This window comes from Carassius auratus, unplaced genomic scaffold, assembly GCF_003368295.1.
Source record: "Carassius auratus strain Wakin unplaced genomic scaffold, ASM336829v1 scaf_tig00001155, whole genome shotgun sequence".
Classification (NCBI taxonomy): Eukaryota; Metazoa; Chordata; class Actinopteri; order Cypriniformes; family Cyprinidae; genus Carassius; species Carassius auratus.
The window spans coordinates 858,891-884,817 of NW_020523344.1; the positions used below are offsets into that span (position 1 = coordinate 858,891).

The following is a 25,927-nucleotide window of genomic DNA, read 5'->3' on the forward strand; positions in this document are numbered from 1 at the left end:
CCATGCAAATGAGTGATTTAAAAACAGCAATGTTGAATAGGGGGTGAATAATTAGGACATAGCAGTATTATTAATTTTTTTTATAAATAATCGTATGATTTATTTTGAAAATTATATTTTTAAATATTTTTTCACTATTAATTCGAAATTTTGCCAGACTTACAATATTTATCATATTTGCACAATAATTTTGACTTCTATACGATGTACTTTAATGATCGGTGAGGATCTCTTCACTTTAATGGATTATCACCCACTTTAGATTGTATATACATCGGTGGACACTTCTCACATTCACATTGGGACTTACAGCACACTGGAATTCTTAAGGACAGTTTTAATGGTATGGAAAGGAAAGACTCTTTTGACAGCCTAGGATTACTGTGTTGTTTATTGTGTTGTTTTTAGTCTCTTGTGAACATTGTAAATACATATTTGATTTTCACTTTTACTCTTGTTGTTTGACTCATCTTTTTAAACACTCAAATCCCTCACAGTTAATCTGACCCCATTTTAAAATTAATGTAATTCGGCTGATAAGGCTGATTGTTACAATACAATCAATAATGAAAATAATCTCATAATGTATGATTTATTTCAGAATTTTGTGACACTTCAAATGATGGTAGTTGTAATAATTTCTCATTGATTGTACACACCTCAGAGTATGTTAAGGATGAAAGTGAAAGTCGTGACATTTGTCAAGTATGGTAACCCATACTAGGAATTGGTGCTCTGCATTTAACCCATCGAAGTGCACACACACAGCATTGAAAACTGAACACACCCCTGGAGCAGTGGGGAGCTATATATCCAGCACCCGGGGAGCAACTGGGGGTTCAGTGCCTTGCTCAAGGGCACTTCAGCCATGGGTATTGACTCCTGCCATCACCGAGACTCGAACTGATGACCAACAGGTAACTAGTCCAAGTCTCTAACCATTAGGCCACAGCTGCCCCAAGCGGGAGCATGCCCTGCTTTTAAGCTCACGAGTCCATGACGGCATCAAATCTGTGTAACACAAAGGGACTCTGGACCTTCCCACTAAAGTATGTCTAGTTATTTATCTAGGTATTATGGTAATTTTCAGGTCATGTCAAAAAGTTGGTGGTAGACAAATAGCTGTATTCTGTACGTTTGACTCATATACAAAAAAATTTCTTCCAAATACGATAATTTTGAGCTTCTGGTATGATATTTGGACATTTACAATCTTGCAACACTGTTACTTAACTGAACTGTTAAAATAAAATCCACAAATAAAAAGGAAAGCAGACTTAAAAAGGCAGAGGAACTGTCAGAAAAAGAAAAAACCTGGAGATTTGCTGATATTAAAATGGTAAAGAAGGTAGATGTTCCATATTACATGCAAACAAGAAATGTAGACATTAGTCAATTTTTATCATTATTTAGATGTCTACATTCGGATATATACATTTCTCATTTGTTTTTCTCCAATGCGTTTACTCCAATTAAAAAATGTAAAAATTATTTTGCTTAAAAATAAATATTGTTCAACTCTACTGTAGTTAATAGTATGAAATGATGATTAAAGTCTACTAGAAGAACTGTTTATTGATAAACAAATAGAAAGCAGTGTTACAGCAAATAATGAATGGCATAAGTGATATTGTGACACAAAGTTGTTTGTGACTCAAACTGTGTGCAAATTTGTGAAATTTAGTTTGTTTAGGTTAGGTTTAGGTTAATTAAAGTGCTAAAAATGTTACGTATTTCAGTATTTATGCCTGTAAAACAAGATTTCAATATGCAAAACCTAGAAGCTCATAATCTGTGAGTGTGAAACATTTATTTGATGGAATCGTGTCTTGTAGTTTGCAGGGTGACTAAACATTGTTTGTTTTATGCTTTTATTTTTCGCAATTTGCCTCTTCAAAAATGCAAAAGTGTATCAAGCTGAGATAAATGTGAAATGATAAATTCATATTTAGAGTACCCAACACATGCAAACACAAATTAACACATTTCTATCCATGTATACTATAGCACAATGCTAAAACAGTAGCAGATATTGTAGTTACTTTCTTAGGCTACACATAAAGGAGTAATTCAGCACATAATGGAATGGTGCAGTTAAAGATGTACTGTATTACAAATGAATATGTCACAGTATATACTGCATGATGCTAAAACAGAAGCATTGTATGATACTGTACAATAAAAAATACATTCTAATACCTTCTGAATCGATAGGAGGAGTTCAAAGTCAAGGAGTTCAGTGTATTATCTGGTGTCCACTCAGCTCTATGGTTCCTCTGTGATCAGCTGTATAGGCACGGTTTTGGACAAGGGCTGATGGGATGCAGCAATGCCACAGTGCTTCATCAGACTGATGGTGCCAGCAGAAAAAGGCATCATTGTGGAAATTATAAGAGCCAAGCAGTCTGCCACATCTTTGTTCGGTGCGCATGCCAAAGCCGGAATATGTCCTAAAATGTCAAATCAGTAAAATGTGTCAGAGATATCAGCAAAGTAGCATCTTTTTCACAATACATCGACACTCATCGGCTCTTATTATTGTAAATAACACAGTTAGAAAACAGAGTTACTGTCACGCTGCTGATAAAATGTCATTTAGCATCTTTGTTACTTTCATTTAGTTTCTACTGAACACTGACACTGTATTTAATATACATATTATTCTACTAGTTTAAGTTATATCCTAAGAAGGCAATGTGACACGTTTGCATTATTCTTATCTGTAAACATTTTTCTGTCCACACTAAAAGTACAAATGCTGCTTGATATGCAAAATTGGATTTTGGGCCAATGGGATTCCTTTGTTTGAAAGGCTACCGAAGTTAACGTGGCAATTCAGAAACACAAACAAAGTGACTGAATGTAGTCACTTGTAGTTGAGAAAAAAAGCTTACATGGCACACCATGTTAGGACACGATGAATCAGAAAATCATTGAAGAGATTATTAAACTAGCAGTTGGTGAGCAGTTGGTTTGTGTGTCTCTTCACACACAAATTCTTCTATTATTAGTAAAGTTAATAGTTTTGGCTCTCTCTTGGCAATGTGATGGGCATGGGGAAACTCACCATCTTGATCAGTGGCCAGAACCATTGCACCTCGAGTAAGCAGCACCTCAACCACAGTGGCAAGACCATTTCTTGCAGCAATATGCAGAGGTCTAATGGTGTGTAGATAGAAAAACTTGTGAAAACAACCAAATAATCGATGCATAGACACCTATGCAGATGTGAATGCTCACGTTTGAAGTGCAGTGTTTGTGCTATTGATGAGAGCTGGGTCATCAATCTCGGCCAGAATGAGAAGAGCACACATTTCATGACTCTGTTGAGTTAAAGGCGATGATCATTTATAATGAAAACTCATTGCACCCAGCATGCCGTTTAATAGGACACTATGAGTGATGGGGTAATTACTCTTATACAGGCGATATGAAGTGCTGAGTTCCTGTTGATGTCCAGCAGCATGAGGTCTGCCCCGGCCTGATGAAGCAAGATATCTGCAACCAAAAGTCTGAGCTGATCACTTAAGACTACTCGATAAAGATAACACATGTACTACAGCTTTTAAAACCAGTGTTATATACAGTATGCAACAATTCTACATGATATAAAGCTCTTTTGATTAATACAAGTTTTAACAATACAAACCCACAGCAGAAGTATGCCCATTCTCAGCAGCAAGCATTAATGGAGAGCGCCCTGAATAATCGACCGCGTTTACATCTGAGCCGCAGGTCAATGCCAACTGCAGCGCTGCAACATTTCCTGCATACGCAGATGCATGTAAGGGAGTCCTGCAGATAATATAATAAAAACAACAATAATAATTCTGAAATATTGGCGGCTTTTTGAAATCAGCTTTTAAAAAGGGAGCCTCTTATTTGTCTAAATTTGCTACAACAGTATGTTTGGAAAAAGATTTGAAGTGGACAACAGACATACAGTACATACCTTCCTTTGCCATCTATGAGGTTCATGATTTTTGTTCCCATAGTTTCAACAAGCAGTCGAGCAGCACCATCGTGACCAGCAATTCTGTGGAAAAAGGAAGAGGAAATGGATCTTATCATGGAAAGTGTCCACAGACATTTTAAAGATGAGGTGAGGATCACTCACAGTGCACAGTGCAGTGGTGTGAAGGAGTTTCCTTCCTGAAAGCTTGATGGCCTATATTCAAGTAAAGCTTCTAGACAGTCATTGTGCCCTTAAAAAATACAAAAATACTTATTTTTAAGTTGCAAACAAGAGATTTGTAATTCATTAGTATAATTCTCAGCTGATGTTTCTCTTACCATGGTAAGCAGCCCAGTGAGTCGGTGTGTAGGCACTGTAGTCTAGCAGAGAGTCGAGGGAGTCTGAGAGTGATGCTGCTTCAAGTAAAGGACGCAGCAGCCATGCGTGACCACAAGAGGCAGCCAAGTGCAAAGGGCTTCTGCCATAAACGTCCCTGCACAGAGAGAAGGCTCCATGCGCCAGCAAAGCCGAGACACACTCTTCACTACCAACTACTGCCTGGAACACACAGAGGAGACCCAAATCCACTTTTCTGAATTATAAATTATACTTTTCAATATTTTTGGTAGTCCCACATTTGATTTTATCACATCTCTAAAGGCAACTAAACATTTTGGAATAGAAAGCAAGTCACTACTCAGGGTTGAAATCTAAATTCATCTAAATTGAGTCTTCTGGTCAACATAATGTTGAAATAGGTTAATGACTAAAATAATTTGGCAACTAAATCTTTCATTTTAGGATCTACCGTATTGATTCCCATATAATTTACTTACAAACATACATTAGTATTAGAATGTATTATTATAATAATGTATTATTATACTACATTTTTTTCGAAAGTATAATTAGATTTTTTTTTTTTTTCTTCTGATATTCATTCAGTACCTGCTGACTGTATCCTCATTTCATTATAAAGCTGCTGCTAACTTAGGCTGGTTACTCAACCGTAATGACAGTAGCAGAAAGCACATCTTTACCATGAATATAAATGAATGTTTCAGCTGTCATCACAGAATGGGAAGTGGCTTGTAAATCCAGTCTATTCACAGAAGTCAGTAGACCTATTTTTGTCTGCGAAGCACTCCTATAATAAGTTGTGGGGTCAGCAAGGCTAGTTGAGCTACTTTGGCATGTCACTAACTGTGAAAAAATATGCCCCGTTGATCCTGTAGAATTTAATCTAACCTACTTCCTACATATGAGCAGTATGGCACAGTAGATTACACAGCAGTAACAAACCACCTGTACTTGATTTGCATGTCACGTAAAACCCTACAACTGTATTTTTCCACCAACCAATTGAATGAAATAAGCTAAGATAACTGAAGCAAAAAGGCAAAACACATTTTAGTGGAGCAACGATTTTGTGATTTTTTTCTATTCATCTTATATATTATTTAGGAGGAGTTCAAAGAAGTTACTCTAGGAGTGAAAAGAAATAAGAGGAACAAGAATCTCTCAAAATAGATACATAATGTGAGAAATAAATGGATATTTCACATTGCGAGAGCAACCTATTACAAATGACTTTTGTAGCTGTGGTCTGTGGTCAGATGAGATTCAATCGTGATTTGATCACAGAAAACTCACGCCAGTGTTTTTCACAAAGCACCCCTTCAAATCCTTTGCAAAGCCCATGACTCCTATAATTAGGCCACATGTGTTGACCTGTCCTCACTACAGAGCTCAGATCTGCTGACATCTTTCCCACATTTAAACCCAAGTGTCCAAAGATGATTCCAATTCACAATGCGTTGCCAAATGTGAAACATAGAAGGGCTGTTAAAATGAAATGGATATCTTGTGGGATTAGTTAGTTGCAATGACTGAACTCTGGGGTTGTACAGTTTAAAGACCAAAGAATTCAGTTTTTTAGTACTGCCTACACACCTTAACTTCCCTGCAAATATTCAGATACACAAACCAAACACATGGATATGTACTGTACGTGCAAACCATAAACTTACTGCGCGATGCAACGCAGTGCGGCTTCTTCTGTCTCCAGTGTCTGGATTACTTCCTCTCTCGAGCAGCATGTGGACACAGTCAATGTGACTGCCCAGTGTAGCCAACATCAGTGGAGTCCTACAGAGACCATCGAACTATTATTACTTTATAATAGCAATACTTCAAACAATTCAAAAAAGGAACAAAGGGAGAAAAATGGGGGAAACAATATATTAATGGATGCTCAAGCATATTACTGAACGTTGAGCTTTGTCATCAAACAGAAAAAGACTTGAATGTGCAGTTTTGAATGCTTGGCATTGTAAATGGATATTTGAGGCTTGCATGCAGCTGCTCGGCCACGGAAACCCATTCCATGAAGCTCCCGGCGGACAGCTTTGGCCAGTGGAAATCTGGAAGCTGTGAAATCTGCAGAGAATTGGGGACTTTTACGCACCATATGCCTCAGCACTCGGTGATCCCGCTCTGTGAATTTACCTGGTCTTCTGCTTCTGCTCCACTTTCCAATAATACCATGTACAGGCTATGAAAATGAAAATTTTTATTCACGTTTGTAAATCCAGACTGCTTGGTTAGGTAGTTGATTTTACCTGTGGCAATGGGTGTGGTTGAAACACTTGAATATACTGTATATATATTATATATTAATATGTAGATTTTTGTCTGAAAACAGCCAGTGCGCAACACAAAGATCTGATCATCATCGGTCTGTCTGGAATGACATGAAGAAACAAAACAAACTGAGACAGACTAAATCCAGAAGAACTGGGGCAACGTCTCCAAGATGCTGCATTACTAATTTGTGCCCTGCCATTTTTGCAGCAGCACCCGGGGAGCAACTGGGGGTTTGGTGTCTTGCTCAAAGGCACCTCAGTTGTGGGTAATGAGGGTTGAAGATAGCGCTGGTCATTCTCTCCTGCCAGTAATAAGACTCAATACTGCGACCTTTGGGTTACAAGTCCGACTCTCTTACCAGTAGGTCACAACTTCCCTTAGGAACCTCAAGATTTTACCTAAATTCTACCAGCATGTTACTGTCCCCACGAGGCACAGCAGTAAACAATCATGTCTAGTCTAGACCCTCAGTGCGTGTGAAAAGGGCTGAAAGAACAGACAGCAGTGCTCCTTTTACTGCACAGAACAACATTTTTATGCATGTTTTGAGGACTAACAGCACCCCAGTCATGAAAATCAACTCCCCAGCAGATGAACAGGTGCTAACATCAGCTGAAGTAAATAGGGCTCTGCAAAGAGTTTAACCCATGCAAGGCTGCTGGCCCAAATGACATCCCTGCCTAAGTGCTGAAAGAACGCTTGATCTAGCTGACTGATGTCCTTATGAATATCTTTTACAGCCAGCATACTGCCACCAAAATGCCACCATCACCCCATGCCATAGAAATAATCAATAACCTGCCTTTATGACTACTACCCTGTGGCACTCACACCAACTGCCATGAAGTGCCTCGAGCAGCTAGTCATGACTCACATCAAGACCATCATCACACCCACACTGGACCTTTTACAGTCTGCCTTCAAGTGCAACTGCAAATGCCATATCATGTCAGATCCTCTCAGACACAAAGTCAGAATGCTGTTCGTTGACTTGAGCTCACCCTGCAACTGGATCCTGGACTTCCTGACTAACGGAAATGAGTCTGAAATAAGGCCTGTGTTCTCAGCACCTTGATGTTCATGTTACTCATTCTTGATGACTGTGTTGGCCAGTATCAGAAAAAACACATTATCAAGGCTGTTAGAGTCCACCATTATTATCCAAAATACATATTATAAACATACATTTTTAGCTTAGTCATGATGCTTGACAAAGAAGATATATTACGAAGTGTAAGGGGAAGTGAATTCCACAATTTAGGAGCAATAATAATCTTGCTGAGGAGTGTTTTAAACATGCTGTAACCTTGCAATGAGTTTTTAGGCAGACCAAGAAATACAGCAATTATTCAGATGTGAAGTGATTAATGCATGAATTAAGAATTCAGTATCAGCAAGAGTTAGAGAAGATCGAAGACGTGCAATATTACAAAGATGGAAAAAAAGCACTATTTGAAATAGTAAGTTATTACAAAAGTAGTTAATATAATCTAATATAATCATTTGAAAGCCCTAAATTGAGTGATACATTTGTTGTTATGGTTCATATGAAAATTAATGTCCTTTAATTATATCAGATATGTTATATAACCATGACACGTGCATTGCAACTGTGGTATCTTGTATACATGCAAACAATCACGAATATAAATCAATAAAACACACAAGACTCAAATTACGTTTTACCACATTTTTCTCAGTCAAACTTTAAGGGATCATCAGATGCAAAATTAACTTTTTACATTGTAACTAGGGGTGTAACGGTTCACAAAATTCACGGTTCGGTTCGATACGATACACTGATGTCACGGTTCGGTTCGGTTCGGTTCGATACGTTTTAGATACAGCAAAATGTAAAAACATCTCAACTTTTCAGAATGCCGCAAGCGCACCGCGGGTCATGTGACAAGAACTAACCAATCAGCTTCATCCTTTCCCGTAACAACGTTGAGAGCTCAGCCAAGATGAAGGAACAGCTGATCATAGTTGTATATGGATTGCAATTTTGAAATAAATTTAGTAGCAGAGCTACTTCAAGCGATTTTTAGAGCTGCAAATCCATTTATCCTTCGCTGAAATTTCCGCGTCTCATGGAGAGAGCACGTCATTGTTGCTTAGCAAAGACAGACGCCTCATGAGCGCTTCTGCCCGAGCGCTTTGGAAAGGAGGAGAAAGACGCGCTTAGCGTTTTCCATGCGTTTTTAGGCACGATATGTGAACGGCCCCTAAGGCGCTCGCTCACTCAGCACGCGCTGAAGGCTCGTTGCAAAATGTCTAATGCATTTAACAGACCAGAAATATAAGATCCTAAAATAACCGACAGGTCTGGTGTTTGGGTTGGATTCCCTGTAAGCTATAGTTTCTAAATGCTGCAGGGATAGTTTGCTGCGTGCATGTTTCTCCTTTTTTTCGTCTTTTCCCAGATAGTACTGACGCATATATCCCAGATATTCCCGCTGGTGTTTTTTTTTTTTTTTTTTTTTTATTCCCGCTGGTGTACCCTGTCATGTTGCAGATGCGACATACCGTTGTTTTTTTATTCACCACTCTCTTGCCATCACCATTATAGCTTAAAGGGAATCCAAAGTGCACCCAAACACCAGACCTGTTGGTTATTGGAGGATCTTCTCATTTCTAGTCTGTTAAACGCATTGGCTATTTTGCAACGAGCCTTCAGCGTGTACTGAGTGAGCGAGCGCCTGCTGAGTAGCCTAACATAAACATATAAGATGGTGTTTTTTTCTTCTTCGGGAGTGTCAGGGGCATTGCCTGTTACGTTGTTTGGGTTATTGGGCTACCTTGTTGAACGCATATCATTATATTTCTCTCTCTCTCTCTTTTTTTTTTTTTTTCAAATATAATTAATTACTCCAACGAACCGTTCGGTATACATAATGCGTACCGCGTACCGAACCGAAAGCGTCGTACCGAACGGTTCAATACGAATACGCGTATCGTTACACCCCTAATTGTAACATACACTCTCTTTTGTGATGCCAACAAGGAAGTGACTAAAACTGCAATTCATCGACTGGCCACTTGAGGCTGGCTGCAAAAGGGAGTCAGTCCCATAGACTCCCCATGTTAAAATGCCCAACTTTACAGCAGAAAAAGTGTTTACAGCCTGGTGCAAAAAAAAAGATTTTGGTCTAAATAGCTAATTTTGCCCTTCATGACAACTGTGAGGGGGTGAATTTTTTTTATAACTCATCCGTTTAAATTATATTAAGCCTTAAATTTCTACATAATTAAGGGTGTGGCCACTAGAGTGACAGGTGGATTGCCGCTTCTGTCACCGCTGGGTGGGTGTGGCTTCAGCAACCAGCTCCTGCCTTTTTGCCTATTTTTGATTACCCTGGAGTGACTCGCGGTGCTGCCAAGATGGTGACGGCCTGCTCCGCCCACTTTTGGTTTCAAAAATTATTTTTGGTAACCTATGGGTGACATCACATACTAGAGATCGACCGATATGGGTTTTTCTATAGCAGATGCCGATGCCGATGTTTAGAGGTCAGGGTCAGCCGATGGCCGATATGTGCTGCCGATTTTTAGGGCCGATATCTTGGAGTTTTCCCTTTGATTTGCATGCTAAAATGTCACACTAAAAATAAGTGGATGCACAACACATTTTTCTAAACCTATCATAATTTATTGAGCACTGACTTGAACCATCTCTTCATTCATCTTAATTTAGTGCACTGCACTGTATTAAAATAAAAAAAAAATGTATCCAAAGTTAACAAAACAAATTAATAAACTGACCAAGTATTAAATATATAAAACAGGTAAAATATATATATATATATATATATATGTGTGTGTGTGTGTGTGTGTGTGTGTGTCAATCATTTACATAAAAGTTTTAGAGCATTTACATGTATCAAGTAGAATTTTTCAAGTTTGTTGGAACATAAATGTAAACTTAAATATACATTTAAATAAATACAATTTTAGAAATAAAAATTAATCAATTAAACTGAAAAATATATAAAAAAATATATATAAAAAATAAATAACAGTAGTGCTGCAAACACACTAGCAACATTTGTGTTTGGTATAAATGACACAGAACATCTAAGGTGCATTCTAATTTCGAACTTACATCGCAGTCTGTTCATTATTAAAATAAAGTACAGTCAACCAAACATTTAAAAAGTTACACTGGTCAGTTTAAATACACCGTATACCGGTCCTCTCTGCTGTTATGCAAAGGACGTTTTCGCTCATGTGAAGAGGATGATTTTTTCAGTCTAGTTTACATTAAAAAAAAATATTATAGTTTAACATTCAGATACATTGCGAATATGGAAACATTTGGATATGTGCAGAACGAGACGTGAGCAATAACCTCCAAATACATCTAGTCAAACCCGCGCTCGCTCGTCCTCGTATGGACTTAGTGCACATGGCATAATATCTTCTTTTTAACATAATAATAAGGACTTCTCATCTCCCAGTCTGCTGTGAAGAAGTGAGCAGTTTTCGTCACAGAGCTCTCCATCCCCCTGGACGTCCACCCGTCTGTCGTCAGCGCAACAGAGGATGCTCGGGATAGTTTATCCACAACTTTTTTCTTATCCTGTTCATAAAGATCTGGCACAATCTTTTCACTTTGACCTCTTTCCTTCATCATTATATCTGACAGGGAAGCCAAAATGCGCGGGGCGTTCAAGCTCCTCCGCTCGCCATGACCACTGAGTGTGGACTGAACATGCGCAACGTTTTTTTTTTTTTTCATAAATCAATCCGCGGGTCACATGGGTCCGTGTACTTGTTGGCCAACGGATTTTCGTTTTAAAAGGAAAAAAACAAAAACGAAAAACGGCTCGTTTCCCAATTTCCATTAGTAAATAGGAAAACAAAAACCGGAAAACAATCCATTTTTCTTTTTTTCTTTTGATATTAAAAGACGGAAAACGGAAAACAATCTGGTTATCCGATTGTATTTATAGATGGAAATCGGAAATCAAAATACGAATGTATGAACTATTTCTGCATTCTGCATTGGTACTTTTTCGTGAACCGGAAGTTACTCCCGCCCAGAGCTCCCGCCACGCCAAGAAGACCCGCCCTTCACCCAAGGTAATGTAAAACACGTAATTGATGTCCGAGCTACTGCGACAATGGAAACAAGTTATGTTCTCTTTTGAGAAGGCAAACGTGTCACAGTAAGAGATGATGACATGTCTGTTGACAAAATATGCAGGATATTTCAGGTACTGAAATAATACACAACAATAACAACATAAGTAACTTTTGTTATAATTTACAGTTTTGCACGCAAAGACATAACGCAGTATGTTCCTGCACAACCGGAGGCTGCAGTTTCAGGACCTCAGATCTATTACCCTGTTGGTTTAGTGTGCAGTCACGTTACTTTGTATATAGCATCAATATATTAATCTCAGTAGTATTTGTTTTTAAATATGATTTTTGATTCAAAATGCAGCAGAGGTTAATTACTAAGTGAGCTTTGAGTCACAATTTTAAATTTAAACATGAATTTACACAAAATATAAATGAAATATACATTTTGTGAAATTGATGTATGTCAATTTTAAAACAATTGTAAAAAAAATGAAGAACTTTAAAAGTCTTAGTCTCTTGAATTATACAGTATATTGATTAACCTCCTTAAGGTGAATTAGCTCATTATCAGGTAAGTTAAAGTTGGAATCAGTGTATGGAGCCACTAAATTACAGCAGAGAGTTTAAAAGTTGTTGAGAGGCAAGACAAGACACAAGAATGATTCAAGAATGTTTATATATATGTCATTTTTCCGACAACATCACAAGCACCAAAGTGAACCCCTTTTCCATCAGTTGCTGCATGGACAGAATGGCTGTAGGCTTCAACTCTAGACAGAGAGAGATAAATAAGAAACATTTGTTTAACATATTTAACTGGTGTGTGTGTGTGTATATATATATATATATATATATATATGGTAACACTTTAGAATAAGGTTCCATTAGTTAATGTTAGTTAATGTATTAATTAACATGAACAAACAATGAATAATACATTTATTACTGTATTTATTCATCTTCGTTAATGTTAGTTAATGAAAATACAGTTATTTATTGTTAGTTCATGGTAATTCACAGTGCATTAACTAATGTTAACAAGCACAACTTTTGATTTAAATAATGCATTAGTAAATGTTGAAATTAACATGAACTAAGACTTATAAATGCTGTAGAAGGATTGTTCTTGCTTAGTTCATGTTAACGAAAGTAGTTAACTAACATTAACTAATGGAACCTTATTCTAAAGTGTTACCATATATATATATATATATATATATATATATATATATATATATATACACATATGAAAAGTGAAAGTCCTTGCAGCATGTGGTGCATCTCTTCAAATCGGGCAGGGATCTCCCTTTTTGGTTTGTTATATGTATCTAGAAAAAGAGAGAGCCTACTTGTTAGAATATTTTGAGATCATGAAAATATCCCTAGTGCCTTTTTTAATCATCTGTCCTACAATGAGCCTAATCGAATCCATAAAATCACTTCATATTGGCCATGCAGAACATGACAGAAACTAACACATGATAACAATGGACTGTATGTGGAGTAGACCTGCAGATTAGGCCAAATTGTAACAAACTATTAAAATGCCGAATGCCTCATTTATCATTGCAAAACAACGCCAAAACAACAGGCTAACACATAGTGCAACTAGGCAGTCAGTGAAGTTTAATTATGAAAGATATTTTATACAAAAATATGGTAAAACAATGACTATTAAGCCAGTATTCACACTAATACATTAACCGGCAGGTAAATCTTACAAACCTTACATCAACCATGTTCTTGTCATCTGATAAGTTTAATTAATGTGCAGGCCGTTCCACCCCTATTAGGTTTTCTGACATTTTAATTAAGCATTTTGTTTATATTCGTTAATAAACTAACAATGAATCTGATGGATTAGCATTTGTCTTTTTACTGTTTGCCATTTATTTTAAATGTTCATTAAACTTTTGGTATTTTCCTTCTATGCACTTCAACAGGTTGATGGCAGCAGTCTGTACATTACAGATGATGCAAACACCACAACATTTCCAGAGCCATCTGGACGTTTTTGCATCCTCAATCTTGTGCATCACGGCCATTATGAGGTCCACGGGGATCCAGATCATAGTCAGCTTCCTGCAAGCAGAGCCGTACCCACTACTGCTGTTCCTTTTGCCTTCATGCGCCGCTCCGCACCTGCCGCTTCTGCTTCCACTGAAACACCACGACCTTGCCCTGGAACTACACAATACATATATATACCAGCTGAATATGTTAGACAAATGTTTCTTATTTATCTCTCTCTGTCTAGAGTTGAAGCCTACAGCCATTCTGTCCATGCAGCAACTGATGGAAAAGGGGTTCACTTTGGTGCTTGTGATGTTGTCGGAAAAATGACATATATATAAACATTCTTGAATCATTCTTGTGTCTTGTCTTGCCTCTCAACAACTTTTAAACTCTCTGCTGTAATTTAGTGGCTCCATACACTGATTCCAACTTTAACTTACCTGATAATGAGCTAATTCACCTTAAGGAGGTTAATCAATATACTGTATAATTCAAGAGACTAAGACTTTTAAGGTTCTTCATTTTTTTTACAATTGTTTTAAAATTGACACATCAATTTCACAAAATGTATATTTCATTTATATTTTGTGTAAATTCATGTTTAAATTTAAAATTGTGACTCAAAGCTCACTTAGTAATTAACCTCTGCTGCATTTTGAATCAAAAATCATATTTAAAAACAAATACTACTGAGATTAATATATTGATGCTATATACAAAGTAACGTGACTGCACACTAAACCAACAGGGTAATAGATCTGAGGTCCTGAAACTGCAGCCTCCGGTTGTGCAGGAACATACTGCGTTATGTCTTTGCGTGCAAAACTGTAAATTATAACAAAAGTTACTTATGTTGTTATTGTTGTGTATTATTTCAGTACCTGAAATATCCTGCATATTTTGTCAACAGACATGTCATCATCTCTTACTGTGACACGTTTGCCTTCTCAAAAGAGAACATAACTTGTTTCCATTGTCGCAGTAGCTCGGACATCAATTACGTGTTTTACATTACCTTGGGTGAAGGGCGGGTCTTCTTGGCGTGGCGGGAGCTCTGGGCGGGAGTAACTTCCGGTTCACGAAAAAGTACCAATGCAGAATGCAGAAATAGTTCATACATTCGTATTTTGATTTCCGATTTCCATCTATAAATACAATCGGATAACCAGATTGTTTTCCGTTTTCCGTCTTTTAATATCAAAAGAAAAAAAGAAAAATGGATTGTTTTCCGTTTTTTGTTTTCCTATTTACTAATGGAAATTGGGAAACGAGCCGTTTTTCGTTTTTGTTTTTTTCCTTTTAAAACGAAAATCCGTTGGCCAACAAGTACACGGTCCCACATGTGTGCCGAACTGAAGATATTGATCGGAACGGATCACGGATCAATGATGATCCGTTGCACAACTACTATAGTGTCATTTGAAAACATTGCAGTTGCGTTTCAAAATACAACAACGAGCACCACGAAACCATTTAAAGAGGCGCATTCAGCGGTCTCCTTGACAGAAAACATTCAGCAAAGTAAAATGATCTCAAACGTATGGCGTGCTCTCTTCATTTTATCAAACGATCATAATCACATTTATTCATTTTACAGTCCTGCTACTAGCATTTTATTCATACTAAAACCCCTTTAATTCAGGTGAGAAAGCTTTTTTTCCAAGTGGCTTTTGCACATAATAATAATACCGCTGCAGACGCATTTTGCAGCATTAAGGTTATTACTTGATCGTTAATTTAAACGACGATCGATCATGGAAATTATCAAATATTGACATCCCTAAATGCAAATGAGTTGGATGGAAAACTGTTTATTGTCTGCATCAAACCATGCTTCCAAACAAATGTCATTCACCATTCTGGGCAGCTCCAGGACAGCTGTCTCTCCGAGCGCGGTGCTGTCTGTGAGCAGGGCGGAGTAACGGAGCCCTCAATCACGCTGCAGTGTTTGTTAGAGCTGACAACTTCTCCACCCCATTTACAGAGTGAAATTCTCTGACTACCTTCATCTCGCAGGTCTGTTGTTGAATCTTCCAAAAGTTTTGACTCGGGGTGCTTTACATGCAGTGGCTGCAGCAGCACTTTCCATCGCGCCAATAACGCGGGGCTGCCCGCCGACGTGCCTGACTTTAAATCGGCGCTACTAAACACGGATATCGGCCGATGCCGATATATAAAAAAATGACAAATATCGGCCCGATATATCGGCCGAGCGATATATCGGTCGACCTCTATCACAGACACTACCGAGCTCATTAACATTTAAAGAGACATGCACCCAAACAAGTCGCTGTGAACAGAGCAGTTTTTGACAGGGAAAAAAGAGTTTTGTTTTACACTACCATTGAGAAATTTTAACCAAAGTATGTTATAAAATTTTCATGAAGACCCTAAAGAATCATAACAACTTGTGGAAAATGGGCATCTGATGTCCCCTTTAAAGCAGTACTGGGGTGATGCTTGCTTGTAAGTCGACTTCCCTGCTCTGTTTCTGTGATTTTCTCCTTAATTTTGTAATTTTGTAAATGCAGTGTATGATCATGCTATATTGTCATGCTATATCACTGAAGTGAATGTTGAAATGGCGCTTACTGTCCATGTATGTCCATGAGGTCAAATATGTCATCTTTTTCGTCTCTTTTCAACATCATGAGCAGGCACTCAGTTTGACCTTTGGCAGCTATGAGGATAAAACATTGGGTTAAATAAAGTTAAAAATGTGATTTGGCCCTCCCACAGCTCTGCAAAGAAAAAAATATCTTGAAAACTAGTTTCAATTACACAGTAATTTATCAAATGTATCAAATTATTATGTTATATAAATAGAGTGCCTTTACTTATTGAACCTCTGAACTAACTTCTCAGTCATTACCCTTTACAAATGCGTTGTCCCTTTACATGTTCATATCTTTACACACCTGCAGCATGTAGTGGTGTCCATCTGTGGCTGTGCTCCCTGATGGCATACGAAGCCCCTTGAAGCAGCAGCAGCTCCACACAGGGGCCGTGACCTCTCAGAGCAGCCATATACAGAGCTGTATGACCCCTGGGATCCTGTATGTCTACATTAACCAGTGTTTCGGACAGCACCTGAAGAGCCTCACTGTGACCATTATACGCCTGATAGAAACAATTGATCAGGGTTGGGCAAAATTCACATCTTGGTTTACTATCAATTCATAAGTAACTTAAATAGAATTGGCTTATCTACACACGAAGTTTTAACTGGTTTTTGAATCGAAATAATCGATAGAGAGAAGAATTTACTGGATTACTTCAACTGGCAAAGGCTTATTTTTTTATGTTTAAGTTTGTCTTTGCAAATTTCCCTTTTCTAGTTAACAAAAAATACATTTGTATCAGTTCCATTAATAACAATTCATTTTAATTCTACTTAAATTCAAATTCAATTTGTAATGACAACTGCATCAGAGAAAAAGAGAGAAAAGAGATTTGACTGGAGATGGAGTACTCACCGCTAAGTGAAAAGGACTCACAGGAACACAGCTTTCCACATCTTCCACACATTTGAAAGACATTTCTATGAGCTAATAAGAAATGTTTATTGTGAGTTCACTCAAAGTGTCATACAGAACGAGGTAAAAGTAGCTTAGTTGTGTGCCAGCCAGTGCATTAGATAACAAAATACCAAAGAAAGTGGCATCAGCAAACAAAATGAATTTCCAAATAGATTTTCTCAGACATAACATTGGTAAACCAAGCAAAGATACTCAGTTTCTTTTCAAGAGTAACCACAGTTATAGTTTCCCTTCACATTAATTATAGTCATGTTTCATTGAAGGGGTCCTATTATGCTCTTTTACAAAGGCTTGATTTTTGTTTTGGGGGTGTACTAGAACAGGCTCTCATGATAGGTTATTCGAAAAAAACCCTCGATTTTCTAAATCATTCCCTCAATTTGCTAAATCGTGTGCACAATTTATAAATCTAAAGAACTAAATAGTAAATCATGCTCACAATTTAGCCTAATATATCTTTCACTTATAGTATATTTTTGCACTATTGGTCAGATTTACAAACAGCTGTCCTTATTGCTGTCCTAATTGCACAGGCATTTGATTTTGTATATGTTTCCCCTTCAGACACAACATCTATGGGAGGAGAGTATGCACTCTGATTCACTTAGGTTTGTGATAGTCAATTTACTGCTATGTGCAAAATTATTCAACACTGCAAAAAACAAGTCTTAACCTATTTAAAAAAAACATGCACCTGTTTATCATAACATCTGCTGTAACCCTATAATATTCTGCATTTCTGTATGGTTTCCAGATGATTTCCAAAGATCATATCAAACTTAAGAAACTATTTTGGTTTCACTTTATTTTGATGGTCCCTTTTGCTCATCCTGTTGACTATATGTAATGCTGCACCTACATGTCCACTAACTCTCATTGGAGTGTTAAGTAGAGCATTAGTAGACTGGTAGGGTTAGAATAAGTTGACATGTACTTGCAAAGTTACTGATAGTCGGTGGAATGTCTGTTGGGAGACCATCACAATAAAGTGTCAGCAGATATTAGACAGGCAGTCTAATACTATAATGAGCGTTAGCTGGCACATAGGTGCAGTAATACTTACAGCCAACAGAATGTGTAAAAGGGGATCATTAAAATAAAGTCCGACCACTACTTTTGTGAAATGATTTACTTAAAATTTGTGCTTGTGCTATATTTATTTAAATTAAAAGCCACTTTCATTTAAAGTCGGCATGGAATGGAAAATAAGGTTTTTTTTCAAAATGCATTTTGCTGATCTCTCCTGTAAACTCCATGCTTGATTTACTAGGTCTATCCATGCATAGATTTTTTTTCTTTCTTTTTTTATCAAATAAACTTTCAAATGTCAGTGCCCATGTATGCTTTTTCCACTAGACAGAACTGGCAGGTGTGAAAACATCAAACTACATATCAAACTAAGAGCCACACAAAATTCTACTCACATGTCCCATAATTCACATAATATATGGTATACCATGAAAAGAGTTTTCTCACCAATTTTAGGTTGTGTCTGTCACCACAGGCAGCTGCGTAGTGGACCGGACCGAAGCCTTTACTGTCACGCAGTGTTGGGTCAGCTCCACTCTGCAAAAGAAACTCCAAACACCTGTAAGAACATGTCACACATAAGGGGTCATGTACTATAAAGCTTATTAACAGTTAGTCATTTTATTTTCAAATCCCGAAAGATGTTTACCACTGAGCTTCTTCATCTGTCTCACTGTCAGGACAGTTCTGTTCAACTCTGTTGGAGTAAAAATATACACAAAGTTAAGTCATATTTGAAATGAGTTGAATAAATAAATAATGAACATTTTAGTCTGTTCCTCACACAAATCTTTTCCTATGGCTTCTGAAGAATTGAAAAACACTGAATTCATTGTATGGACTATTTATGCATTGTATTCATTATAATTGCACAGAATATGCTGTCCAGTGCTTTCATTTAGAGTTTTCCTTCCATAGATGAAACACATAGGTCTATAAATAATGACAGTTTTTAAATTTTTGATTACATATGGAAAATGTCAAAACACCCAAATAAATGAGCCTACTGATCCTACCCACTACACTTCGGCTTCAGATCTGTGTTTATTGAACAAAAGAGCAGAACAACAGTCTGGAAGTGAGTCGAGGACCAAAATTAAGGGTCAATATGACTAAGAGAGCTACCAGAGAGAAATCACAGAGAGAGTGAGCTTCTGGGCACACACACATGAAAATTAGAGAGCAGGTGGACAGAGAATGGCATAACAAAATTCAGAGGAACAGTATAGGGCTGACATTACAAAATGTGGAAAAATGCAGGGGTCTGAATCCTTGCCAAATCAGCTGTTCGTAATAAATGTTATACCTGTGTGAGGTTTGGGCAGCAGCTGCGTAGTGCAGTGGACTGCATCCATTCACATCCAGTTCATTAACATCAGCTCCAGCTTTCACCAGAGCCACTGTACACAGATACGAGCCGTTCACTGATGTGTAGTGCAGAGGAGACCTGTGAACAATTCAATAATAGATACAACACTCTTTCTAGGTCACTAAGCTTTATGTAACTTTACGACACTGTCCATTTTAAAAATAAATCTGATTTCCCTGTTTGTATTAGTGCTGTCAAACGATAAATCGCATCCAAATTAAATGTTTTTGTTTACATTATGTGTGTGTACTGTGTATATTTATTTAGTACATATAAATATATATATATATATATAAACACACACATTTTTTTATATATCAAATATATTTACATACAATCTAACTTATATGAATATAAGTATATACTGTATGTGTATTTATGTATACATAGATATATGTAGTGCATTCACATAAATTATGTAAACAACTTTTTTTTTTGGATGTGCTTAATCGCAGCACTAGTTTGTATTACAGCATATTCTGTCCATGCCAGCTTGAGTGCATTTAGCCATTACAAAATATAATCGGAAGCATTTCACTATTGGTTTTTATGAATCTGCGTGAAAATATATAACTATATATATACATACATTTTATTGATTAATAAAGACTTTACCTTCCAAAATTGTCCTTTTTATTCAAAGCAGCACCACTTTTTAACAGCAATTTAAGACATTCAACATTTCTGTCAGTGAACAAATTGAAAAACAAAGCATGAATAACAAAACTGTAATTAAAAAAATATAGCTTAGAAACTACAAGCACATAAGTGGCAGACATTTAGCATACCCTCCTGAAGCAGCTGCATGCAAACATGTCCTTCCCAGGCCGTCCACGGTGTTTATATCAAACCCTGCCAAGAGTAGATGTCTGTTAGACAAACATACAGTCTTAGACGGGTGACATATATCTGGTTTAATGTCAAAGCAATGGGATAGTGCTCATGCATTATTGTGGATATAAGTATCTGCCTTGTGTATGATTTTTACCTGAGGAAAGTAACTTTTGACAACAGTCTGAAAATCCATAAAACACTGCCAAGTGCACTGGAGTCATGCCATTAATGCCTCGCCTATGAGATGGACAGTTATTGTAAAAGCATATTACCATTTAAATAAGAATTGCATTTTTAAACATATTCTCAAGATAAACTGTAGATATGTCATGTCTGAAACCATCACATTCGTGCTGTAGCCAATAATTACTTTCAACACATTCATAAGCTCATTCTAAAAATATAGCAACATAATATTTAGGAAGGCTTAGATTTAAGATAATTGAACATTTTAAATACTGGATAAGCACGACTAAACTGCGTGAATCCACATACATGCAAACTACAATAAATGGAAGTGGACACAGACTCAAAAGAGTCGGTTCTGCTGAGGTAGGTCTCTGTATTTGAATGGTTTTGTTAAGACACACCTGGCCACATCCGCACCGTTATTCAAGAGTGTAGTGATCAGCAACTCCTGACCATGTTTAGCAGCAGAGTGAAGAGGAGTATGACCAAATTTATCAACACACTCCACCTCTGCACCTGCAAGAGAAAAGAATAAGAGAGTCAGGTGAGTTCCTGACATATGTTACGTTCACAATTGTGATGGTACTGTAGTGTGTCATGGTGTCATTTATGACAGTGTAAGAATGTTTAGTTAATGTGCGTTAACAATATGAAGTAATCATTTACAATTACAAGCCTTTACACAGCACTGCTAAGCAAAGTAAAGTCATTTCTAACCCTACAGAGCTTTTTACAGTAGCTCAACAGGAAAATACTGTTGTAAAATCTGCTCCTACTAGTATTTGTGCTGTGAGCGTGGCTTTACCATTTTGAAGGAGTATCTGGGAACGGGTGAAGTGTCCGTGAATGGCAGCCACATGCAAAGGACTCTTCCCGGCTTTATTCTGAAGTCAAAGCAAGAAAGGTCAGAGAGAAACACTGCGACAATCGCCGGCTCATTTGGAGTTCACGTCTACTGACCGGAATGTGAAGATTTGCCCCGTTGTTGACCAGCAGCTCCAGACACAAGGCTCCTTCAGCGGAGGCAGCAGACAGGTGCAGCGGTGTACAGCCACGCACGTTTGATCGGTTAACACTGGCACCACAGTTAACCAGCTCACTAGCTACAGCCCTCTGCCCAGCGTAACAAACCATGTGGAGAGCACTGTTACCAGAGCCATCTGCTTCATCAACCTAACAGACAAAACTAACATCACAATGGATTCTGTCTCATTTCACCTCATTCTGTCAAATTCAGATGTATTCAAATTATTTTATGACATGACACCCATATCTGCTACTTGCCTAAAAAGACAGGCTTGTGATGCTCAGCTATGGTACCCATGTGACAAAACAATGAAAACATGACACATAAACAAGCAGGAAACAGAGATCTGGCACTAATATACGAGCCCTCACCTCTGCTCCATGTTTCAGCAGGTACTTGACCACTTCAGTGTGTCCCCCAAGAGCAGCCGCATGTAGAGGGGTAAACCCCTGCTTGTCCCTGCAGGACACATCAGCGCTGCACGCTACTAAGAGCTTGACCACCTCCAGATGCCCTGAACAACAGACACAAGCACATTACACACTAGTGAAATGAAATATATTCCGATCAGACGTCTATATGTGACTCTGGACCACAAAACCTGTCATAAGCGTCTTTATCTTTTATTACTGAGATTTATACATTTTACATAAATAAGCTTTCCGTTGATGTGTGGTTTGTTAGGATAAGACTATATTCGGCTGAGATTCCAGAGAAAATCTGGAATCAGAGGGTGCCGAAAAATCTAAATACTGAGAAAATTGCCTTTTAAAATTGTCCAATTGAAGTACTTAGCAATGCATGCTACTAATCGAACATTAGGTTTTGACATATTTATGGTAGGAAATTTACAAATTATCTTAATTTATAATTAATATACTCATGATTTTTGGCATAAAAGAACAATCTTTGGGTCCCATTTTGACCCATGCAATGCATTGTATATACCTGTGCTACTCATGACTGGTTTTGTGCTCCAGGGTCAAATATAATAAACATATTAACTGAGGCAGAAATTCAGAGTCAGAGGAGCAGATACCTAGATAAGAAGCCAAATGGATAGGCTGTCTGTCCTTTATGTCTCGGGCACTCATGTTGGCCCCTTTACTTAGGAGCAGGGTCACTGTCTGAGAACATTATTATTAATTAGTCTTCAAGACTTTTTTTTCTTCTTTCTTAACATGCACACCTGAAGGAATAGTGTTTGGGATAAATCCTGCTATTCAGTATCAGCTCTTGCCAAACCTCTGCGTGTCCACTGTGGACTGCGTGATGTAAAGCGCTTCTCCCGAAGCGATCAGCTGCATCCAGGCCGCTCACGTAAGGAAGCAGCATCTGGACACACTTCATGGCTCTGTTGGCTGCAGCTACATGCAGCGGCGTCTGACAGAACCGGTCCTGTGCATTCACTACAGCTCCCTTTCTCAGAAGCAGCCCAACAGACTCCTGCATTTAAAGCAATACAAAAGGAGAGACAAAAACACAATAAACAGCAAAATGATATTTTAAAATCCTCTCTTACTTCATTCTGAGAGGCAGCTGCTCGATGCAGAGGAGTCAGCCAGTCCTGGTCTTTAGCATTGACATCAGCACCTGAGACCACAACATCACAGGCAATCAAAGACTAAACACAGTGTTAAAGCCTAAATATTCAAACACTTCACTATAGCCACCAATTCTTGCTATTAACTAGTTGCTTATTAGCATGTCTTTTATTAACATATTGGCTGTTTATTAGTACTTCTAAAGCACATATTCTGCATGAGGATATTCTACATCCCTAAACCTACACAAAACTGAAACTTAACAACTAAATTAGGAGTTTATTGATGCAAATATCATTAATAGTTAAGTTAATGGTGAGAACTGGACATTTAACATAAAGTGTGACCCAAAATATTTACATTTACAAGTACTTTTTTTTTTTATGAAGAAGTCTCTTATACTCACCAGGGCTGTATTTGTTTGATCAAATGCAGTAAAAAGAGTTTTGTGAAATACTATTACAGTTTAAAAGAGACGTTTTCTACTGACGCAATGGCAAAGCTGAATTTTTAGCATCTTCAGTGTCATATGATCCTTCAGAAATTATATGTTAAAGTTATAATTATGTTAAATAATTATTTGAGAATTTGTTATTATAAATGTTGAAACAAGTTGTGCTGATTCATATTTTTGTGTAAAACAGCGCAAACTGCGATTCAAAAATCTGTGGTTATTACAATAAAAAAATAATAATAAAAAAATACCCTTATTCTGCAAGGACATTAAATTAATCAGAAAATAAATGCAATAAAATTGCAAAAACACTTTATTATTATTCATTTTAAATTCCTTATTATTAAAAACCATTATAAATAACTGAGCACAAATAACAACCGATAATCAGTGAACAACAAATCAGCATGTAAGAATGATTTCTGAACGATTGTGTAACGGCTGCGGAAAAATTCAGCTTTATGGCAATACATAAAAATAAAACTACAATTTAAAAAAATCATTCTGATTATTTCGATTATCAATTTTTTTTTTCATTATTTTAAGTTGTACTACTAATGCACAATAAATCCTTTTTTTTTGGTATTTGTGGTGAAACTTGTCAAAACATTGACTGGTATTGTAACTTCTGCAATAAAGCACAATTAAATGAATATCTTTTTATACATGTACAAGGACACACAGTCATGTAAAACAATCAGTGTGGTTTGCTGTCCATGTCTGTAACTGTTAGTCCATATTCAAACCTGATCAGAAAATCCTGATCTCACCTGAACTGATGAGGAGCTCCATGATATAAACACCTCCAACATAAGCTGCAGCATGCAACGCAGTGCGCCACTCGTGGTCCTGCAACAACAAATGACTGTATCTCACGTTAAAAGGTCAAATCTGTGTATTCACTCTACATTTTTAATCAAAAGTATTTCATAATTTTAGTAATCAGGTATAGGGATTTATGGTTTCTTACAAAGAAATAAAAGGATTAAAGGAATTTTGAAAAACCAAAACATTTCTGCAAATAAGAAAAATGCTTCTTTGCGTACCAGTTCATTGACATCTTCATGTTGCTCCAACAAAAAGTCCACCATTTCAGCATTCTGGCTAAAAACTGCCTGGACCAGGAGTGACTAAAAGAGAGAAATACAGACTGATTCAGGATCAGGATCAGAGTAGCCACACTTTAGCAGGGCTGGGATTCTGCTTCAAAAACATAGCTCTGGATTTGAGTATTTCAAATATAATGGAAGTCACAATTGGAACTTTTTATGGTCCCCACAAAACTTGTATCTTTTATTCTATGCTGCTCAAGCCAAAGGGAATCATCAACTGTTCTGTTAGCCATATTCATTAAAATATCTGCTTTTGTCTTCGCCAGAAGAAAGGAATTCAGGAACAACTTGATGGTGAGTAAATGATGGCATTTTTTTTTTCATTTAGGTGAAATATCCCTTGAAGCCTTTGGTCAGTTTAATTTATGTTTGTTTCTATTCATTTAAAAGTTCTGAATCAAAAACAAATGTTTTGCTAACTATAAAAAATAAAATAAAATAAAATAAAAGCTTTTGCAATTTCAGAGGCAAAGCTAGTATTACTTTTTAGTACAATGTTAAGTAAAAAAATGTTGCATGTATACACATATATTGTTCCTATATATCGTCCACTAAAGTCAGCTAATGACCGACATGTGGTTGTTCACTGACAGCTCAACACATTACTATTACGAGACAGGTTCAACCAGAGCCGGGATCTGGGTATAACTAGTTTTACAGTGAGTTTTCCTCTGACTGTGTTTAAGGGAAGTTTATTTAAAAAAACTGAAACATAGACTACTATGAAGAACAAGTTATACTAAGACTGCCCTTCCATGCTGCTGACAAAACTAAAGCGAAAAGCAGTTCTTGACTCTTACCTGCTCGTTTATCTTTAATATTCCCATCTCCACGGATTAGTCAGGTCGGAGTTTATTCATTAGGATATGATCGTGAAGAAACGACTCTATGCTTTAGGCCGTTAATAGTGAACGGATTCACCAGAAGAGCGACTGCGCTGTAACATGAAGCCGCTGCTTTACAGCGCCATCTACAGTCAACACAGAGCATCATCATTTCTCATCCCAAACTTCAACATAAGTGAAAGACTCTGCACATTCACCTAAAAAACAGAGCCAAAAATAAATAACTTCCAAATTTCAAACAATCTATCAAAAATTCACATGTAAAGATTTAATGAGTATT

General features: G+C 37.2%; 1 protein-coding gene across 3 annotated transcripts; it reads right to left on the reverse strand.

Annotated features, from left to right (window-relative positions):
- Window positions 1-1,790: 1,790 nt before the first annotated feature.
- Window positions 1,791-25,746, reverse strand: ankrd52b (ankyrin repeat domain 52b). 3 transcript variants are annotated; one of them, XM_026242270.1, is made up of 28 exons: window positions 25,603-25,746; window positions 24,737-24,820; window positions 24,461-24,539; window positions 23,215-23,285; window positions 22,938-23,138; window positions 22,732-22,819; window positions 22,064-22,206; window positions 21,626-21,838; window positions 21,471-21,549; window positions 21,067-21,181; window positions 20,631-20,713; window positions 20,431-20,494; window positions 20,258-20,326; window positions 19,580-19,720; window positions 18,923-18,970; window positions 18,721-18,832; window positions 17,182-17,253; window positions 16,624-16,825; window positions 16,298-16,385; window positions 5,986-6,103; window positions 4,294-4,513; window positions 4,118-4,205; window positions 3,953-4,036; window positions 3,650-3,795; window positions 3,416-3,498; window positions 3,241-3,323; window positions 3,068-3,159; window positions 1,791-2,450 (listed from the first exon to the last, which is right to left on the reverse strand). In XM_026242270.1, the coding sequence occupies exons 1-28, from the start codon at window positions 25,627-25,629 to the stop codon at window positions 2,266-2,268; spliced, it is 3,078 nt and encodes a 1,025-aa protein (XP_026098055.1). In that variant the 5' UTR covers window positions 25,630-25,746; the 3' UTR covers window positions 1,791-2,265. The 3 variants fall into 3 exon arrangements, 1 of the variants encoding a protein (XP_026098055.1); XR_003279692.1 differs by lacking the exon at window positions 1,791-2,450 and having other exon boundaries at window positions 3,103-3,159; window positions 3,654-3,795; XR_003279693.1 differs by lacking the exons at window positions 1,791-2,450; window positions 3,068-3,159; window positions 3,241-3,323; ... (9 more) ...; window positions 18,721-18,832; window positions 18,923-18,970 and having other exon boundaries at window positions 19,700-19,720; window positions 20,431-20,511.
- Window positions 25,747-25,927: the final 181 nt, after the last annotated feature.

What these genes read in the sequence shown, in the direction of transcription:
- ankrd52b (XM_026242270.1), bottom strand. Translation starts at nt 25,629, where the DNA reads ATGGGAATATTAAAGATAAACGAGCAG. An exon ending in ATGAAGATGTCAATGAACTG is followed by an intron (nt 24,540 to 24,736) that starts GTACGCAAAGAA and finishes TTGTTGTTGCAG; the next exon opens with GACCACGAGTGGCGCACTGC. An exon ending in TCCACAGTGGACACGCAGAG is followed by an intron (nt 22,820 to 22,937) that starts GTTTGGCAAGAG and finishes TAATGTTCTCAG; the next exon opens with ACAGTGACCCTGCTCCTAAG.